Below are 6,311 nucleotides of genomic sequence, written 5' to 3'. Positions count from 1 at the left end.
TGGCTAGTTCTCCCTGTATTCCATGAGATGTAACCTTGCTAATCAGTCTCCCATGGGGAGCCTTGTCGAATGCCTTACTGAAGTCCATATAGATCACATCTACTGCTCTGCCCTCATCAATCTTCTTTGTTACTTCTTCAAAAAACTCAATCAAGTTTGTGAGACATGATTTCCCACGCACAAAGCCATGTTGACTATCCCTAATCAGTCCTTATCAGGTAAGGATGGCAAATTACCTTTCCTAAATGACATAAGTAAACCAGTTGCGTTTTTCCAACAATTGGCAATGGTTTCAAATTCCATGATCTGCCATTGTGGGCAGCCTGGGTTCCTGGGTCTTTCGATTAATAGTCCAATGATAATGCCACTCGGGCATTGCCTCCCCTGAATAAATCTTTAAGCGTACTTCCAAAGACCAGGTTGTGTTGTTGTGTCCTGGGGCTGTTGAATCTCTGAACCTGTGTAAATTCTGTGTTACCTTCAAGAAATTCAACCCTCATGCTCTTTCTAATTGTAAATGTAAGTTTCTGGCACGCTATGGCCATGATGGTAATAACTGTGCACTTAAAAATATTATTGAATGAGAAATATTACTGGGAACGGTGATAAAATGAAGAACTTGACACACATACTGGTCAGCATGGGTCAGTTGGACCGAGGGGTCTGTTTCCGTTTTGTACATCTCTATGGCTCTATGACATACCAATTTTACAGCACTCAAAAACACAAACATTTGCATCTTCCTTCAGCTGGGCTTCACCCACAAATTCTTGCGCACCAAATGGCTTTTCAAGTGATAACTCTGGAAGCTAACAGATCTTTACTTCTTCCTTTAGGGAAAAGAGCACCCAAGAAACCTGATTCCAGAACTCTGCAAGCAGTTCTATCATTTAGGCTGGGTAACCGGGACTGGTGGAGGCATCAGCCTGAAATATGGGTGAGTTTTAGGGAGGAACAATTGTGCAGGCACATTATGGAAGCTTCTGAGCATGTCATTGAAAAGACCTTTATGCAAAATATATCTCTCGAAGACAAATTCCATGCGATAAAGGAATACGGTTCTTGTGTTTCAATCTTGCTTCAAATGGTAACATTTCTGTATTATACATTTTCCATCTAAAATTTCAGTTCAAATATTATGAATGCAAACTGGGTTTCTGTTAACTCCCAAGAAAATAAAACGAGAAACTGCAGATGCTCGAGATCTGAAACAGAAACCGAAATTGCTGGAGAAACTCAGCTGGTCTGGCAGCTTCTATGGAGAGAAAGCAGAGTAACATTTCAACTCCAGTGACCTGCTTTAGAATATAAGAAACAAATTCTACGAAAAAAAAGCATTAAATTCTTTTGGGCTGATTTGAATTTTCTGACATATTCTTTAATTATGCATAGATTTGTAATAGATACTTCATGAGGCTTTAGCTAGAACAATATGACCTAGCAACAACAATCTTTTCTATGAATCAGAGAGGACAAGAAGCAATATGTATGACTTTCAATGATAAAACACATTAGCATTGCTCAAGGTCCTTGATCTTTTATTGATAAATTTGCTCGAAATATAAGGTTATGAGTTTTAGATTAGATTAGATTCCCTACAGTGTGGAAAAATGCCCTTCGGCCCACAAATCCACACCGACCCTTCGAAGAGCGATCCACCCAGACCCATATTTACCCATGACTAATGCACCTAACATTATGGGCCATTTAGCATGGCCAGTTCACCTAACCAGCACATTTTTGGATTGTGGGAGGAAACCGGAGTACCCAGAAACCCACGCAGACACGGGGAGAACGTGCAAACTCCACACAGACAGTCGCCTGAGGCTGGAATTGAACCTGGGTCCCTGGTGGTGCGAGGCAGCAGTGCTAACCATTGAGCCACCGTGCTGCCCCATCAGTTTAAATCTGTAAGTAGAAGGTCTTACTGGTATGAGCTTATACAGTATAAGCAAATATCAGATATCCTGACTGGTGATCCCGAGTGGGTCAATATCATGAGTTTGATATATTTTCCTAATCACCATCTAATTTCTACTCATAATTTTGCATTAAAGGAAACAACATCCAAAAGCAGTCAACAAAAAAACCAAAAGACCTGTGGATGCTGGAAATCCAAAACAAAATTAGAAATTGCAGAGCTCTGAGGAAGGCCTGCTGGACCTGAAATGTCAACTCTGCTTTCTCTCCATAGATGCTGACAGACCTGCTGAGTTTCTCCAGCAATTTCAATTTTTGTCCTTAAAGCACTTGCAATGTTTAAATGAAAACAGGAAGAACTGCAGATGCTGTAAATCAGAAATCAAAAGATAAATTGCTGGAAATGCTCAGTAGGTCTGACAGCACTAGTGGAGGGAAATCAGAGTTAACGTTTCGGGTCGAGTGACCCCCTCCTCAGACTTGTGTTTAAACTCTTGACCTCTTTTCGTCTTCTCCCAGCATCGAGCACTATTCCAGCAGATGAGAAGCAATAAAGTCTAGATTGATAAAACATTTCATCAAGCCCAGTACAAACAAATCCCTGTGTGATTCTTGAATCAAGTAAATCTAATGCTCATCTGTGAAACATTTTTTAATTAGTACATTTTCTGCTTTTCCCTGGGGAAAAAGAAGCTTCAAACAGTGAACTTAATCATAAATATCTCTTCCCAAATACTTAAATGCAGCATGATCCCATTGCATTAACCTATTGACAAATCACCTAATTCCTCTAGGAATTGTGTTCCATCTCCTCCAAGTATGACTGACCTCTGTCTCATCTGTGTTCTGTTTGTCAATGTACTTGGGCCCTCCTTTCTGTGTTTATTTCCAATATGTTGCTTGGACCTTATATTAACTCCAGGATCCTCATCGCTTTCAAAGAAACGGGTAAGACGTTCTGAAAAATGTAGTAAACATCTATCGTTTGGAAGTACTCAAAATGGTGTGGGTTGAATCTTCTTCACATGTTGTTGTTCTACCAGAACTTTAGAATCTTAATGAATGATTTACACAGACAATAGCATACATAGAACATAGAACATACTACTACCCTCTGTCTTCTTCCATCCAGCCAATTCCTAATCCAAACAATACAATAACACTGCAATACATTATCTTGGGTTAAAGCTAGATTGAAATGTTCATACAGTAAATATTAAAGACATTTGAATTACAGTGCTGTCTTGGAGGCTCTATTGCAAAGTTTTTAATGATTGTAATTTGTTTATGGTGTCAGTCTCAACAATCTGGTTCATTGTCATGGCGTAACTGATAGAGATCCTAGCTTTCATGTTGCAAAGGCCGATATAGCTTGTTTGTACTCTGTTACTTATAGTTCAGAGATTAATTGAAAGGATTCATTGACAGAAAGGATTAGTGTAATTGTCAGTTTCCCAGGTATTCTTTGTAAAGCAATGCTGTGACATCGTTTGGACTGGTTTGGATCATTGCATTCAGCTGCAGTGATGTTACAGTTTTTGAGCACCATCTAGTGTTTGTTTTGTTTCTGCCTCATCTGGTAAAATAGGTTTAAAAACGACTCATGTCATCAGGACTTGTAAAACACAGTGGACATATCCTCACATATCCTGATTTGTGATGCAGATTGAAGACAACAGCATGGGTTTATCTCCCATCCCAGCTGAGGTTGCCATGAAAGTCCCAGCTCCAGCACGGTGGCACAGTGGTTAGCACTGCTGCCTCTCAGCGGCAGAGACCTGGGTTCAATTCCCGCCTCAGGCAACTGTCTGTGTGGAGTTTGCACATTCTCCCTGTGTCTGCGTGGGTTTCCTCCGGGTGCTCTGGTTTCCTCCCACAGTCCAAAAATGTGCAGGTTAGGTGAATTGGCCATGCTAAATTGCCCGTAGTGTTAGGTGAAGGGGTAAATGTAGAGGAATGGGTCTGAGTGGATTGCTCGTCGCAGGGTCGGTGTGGACTTATTGGGCCAAAGGGCCTGTTTCCACACTGTAAGTAATCTAAATCTAAATCCTCTCCTATCGCCTGAGGTGTGGTGATCCTCAGGTTAAACAATCACCATTTCTTATGGTCCTGTAGGATTATGGCAACCTCACCTTTACCTTTACATCTCAACAAATTAAATAAGTTAACTGTCAAAACATATTGGAGGAAACTATCAAAGATAGTCTAATACAAATCAAGGCAAATTTTTAATTGTATGACTTTTTAAATGTTCATTCATAGCATGTGGGCCTCATTGGCAAAGCTTGTATTTCTTGTCCTTTCTTAATTTTCCTCACTGTTTTCTTGAAGTACTGCCGTCCTTGACATGTGGGTACATGAACGAGTGCAGTTAGGAGGAGAAAGGATATTGACATAGTGACACTGAAGGAACAACAATATAGTATCAAGTCAGGATGGTGAGTGGCTTGGAGGGGAACCTGTAGGTTGTGGGTGCTCCCATGTACCTGCTGCCCAGGTCTTGCTAGTTGTTAGAGGTTGCAGGTTTGGAAGGAAGTGTCAAAGAAGGCTAGGCAACTTACTGCAATACATCTCGAGATGCACAGTGATACACTGTGTGTCGGTGGTGGAGCGAGCAGATGTTTATGGACGAGATACCGAGTGCATGGGTGCTTTGTCCTTGATTGAACTTTCTCAATGTTATTGAAGCTGAACCCATCTAAGCAAATGGAGAGCGTTTCATCACAATCTTGTTCCTCATGATTGGTGGACAGACATCAGGGACTCGGGTGGTAACTTATATGCTGTACTGATTAGATTAGATTACATTACAGTGTGGAAACAGGCCCTTCGGCCCAACAAGTCCACACCGACCCGCCGAAGGACATCAGGGACTCGGGTGGTAACTTATATGCTGTACTGTAGCCACAGTATTTCTGTGGCTGGTGTATTTATGTTTTGATGAAGGGTTACATCCGAAATGTTGATTTCTCCACCTCCTGATGCTGCCTGACTTGCTGTGTTCTCCCAGCCTCCTGCTTGTCTACCTTGGATTCCAGCATCTGCAGTTTTGTTTTGTCTCAAACCTTGGTTAGTGCTAACCCGAGGATGTATATTATAGGGGATTCAGCAGTAGTAATGAAATTGACCATCAAGAGAAGATTATTTGTTTCTGGAAACATACTGACAGATCAGAAAATTATAAACGTAACACCTCTAATCAAAAAAGAGAGGGAGACTGCAAGCAGGAAACTATGGGAAAGCTAGACTGACCTTTGTAATGGGAAAATTGACAGAAACTGTTCAGGAGGTAATAGCAGGACAGTATGAAAATTATAATACAATCAGGCAGAGTCAGTGTGGCTTTTGTGAAAGAAACATTGTGTTTGACTTAAGTTATTCGAGCTTTTTGAAGGAGTAACAAGCAAGGTAGATAAAGGGGAATCTATGAATGTAATGCAGTTGGATTTCTGAAAAGTATTTGACAAGGTGCCATATCAAAGTTTAGTCCAAAAAATAAGAGCTCATGGTGTAGAGGGTACATATTAACATACTCAGAGTATTGGTTAGCTAACAAGGAGAAAATAATGGGTTATTTTTGAGTTCATAAGCTATTGCTACAGGATCAATGCTGGGTCCTCAATATTTACAATCTGTATTAATAACTTGGATGAAGATACCAAATGTATAATCACTGAATGTATTGATGACACAAGGATAGGTATGAGAGTAAGTTGTCAAGAGAACTTAAAGAATCTGCAGAGGCATTTAGATAGGTTAAGGGAGCGGGTGAAAATACGGCAGATGGAGTAGAATGTTGAAAATTGTGAACTTGTCAACTTTAGGAAGAACAACAGCAAAGGAGTATGTTTTTTTGAATGGATCTGGGTGACCTGGTAGATGAATCACAAAAGTTGGTGTGCATGTGTTAGAAAGGATTCTGAGGGATAGGATTTATGACCATCTGGAAGAGCATGGCTTGATTAAATGAAGTCAGCACGGCTTTGTGAGGGGCAGGTCATGCCTCACAAACCTTATTGAGTTCTTTGAGGATGTTACTAGACAAGTTGATGAGGGTCGAGCGGTGGATGTGTTGTATACGGACTTCAGCAAGGCATTTGATAAGGTTTCCCATGGTAGGCTTGTTTAGAAGGTCAGGAGGAATGGGATACAGGGAAATTTAGCTGTCTGGATACAGAATTGGCTGGTCGGCAGAAGACAGCGAGCGGTAGTGGAAGGAAAGTATTCTGCCTGGAAGTCAGTGGTGAGTGGTGTTCCACAGGGCTCTGTCCTTGGGCCTCTACTGTTTGTAATTTTTATTAATGACTTGGATGAGGAGATTGAAGGATGGGTTAGCAAGTTTGTAGACAACACAAAGGTCGGAGGTGTCATTGACAGTATAGAGGACTGTT

At 41.0% G+C, this 6,311-nt stretch overlaps 2 protein-coding genes across 4 annotated transcripts in view; one reads left to right on the top strand and one right to left on the bottom strand.

Annotated features, from left to right (window-relative positions):
* The window catches only part of LOC122557968 (excitatory amino acid transporter 2-like), a 510,588-nt gene that overhangs the window by 344,671 nt on the left and 159,606 nt on the right, over positions 1-6,311 (bottom strand). The window lies entirely within an intron of this gene.
* The window catches only part of LOC122557971 (APAF1 interacting protein), a 53,264-nt gene that overhangs the window by 24,617 nt on the left and 22,336 nt on the right, over positions 1-6,311 (top strand). Inside the window, exon 2 of the mRNA XM_043706272.1 lies at positions 837-937. Within this exon, the coding sequence (XP_043562207.1) occupies positions 837-937 (101 nt within the window). The remainder of the gene's footprint in view (positions 1-836; positions 938-6,311) is intronic.

The sequence above is a fragment of the Chiloscyllium plagiosum genome, chromosome 16 (assembly GCF_004010195.1).
Source record: "Chiloscyllium plagiosum isolate BGI_BamShark_2017 chromosome 16, ASM401019v2, whole genome shotgun sequence".
Lineage (NCBI taxonomy): Eukaryota > Metazoa > Chordata > Chondrichthyes > Orectolobiformes > Hemiscylliidae > Chiloscyllium > Chiloscyllium plagiosum.
The sequence above is the reverse complement of the archived record's forward strand: the minus strand, read 5'-3'. Positions and strand labels throughout refer to the sequence as shown.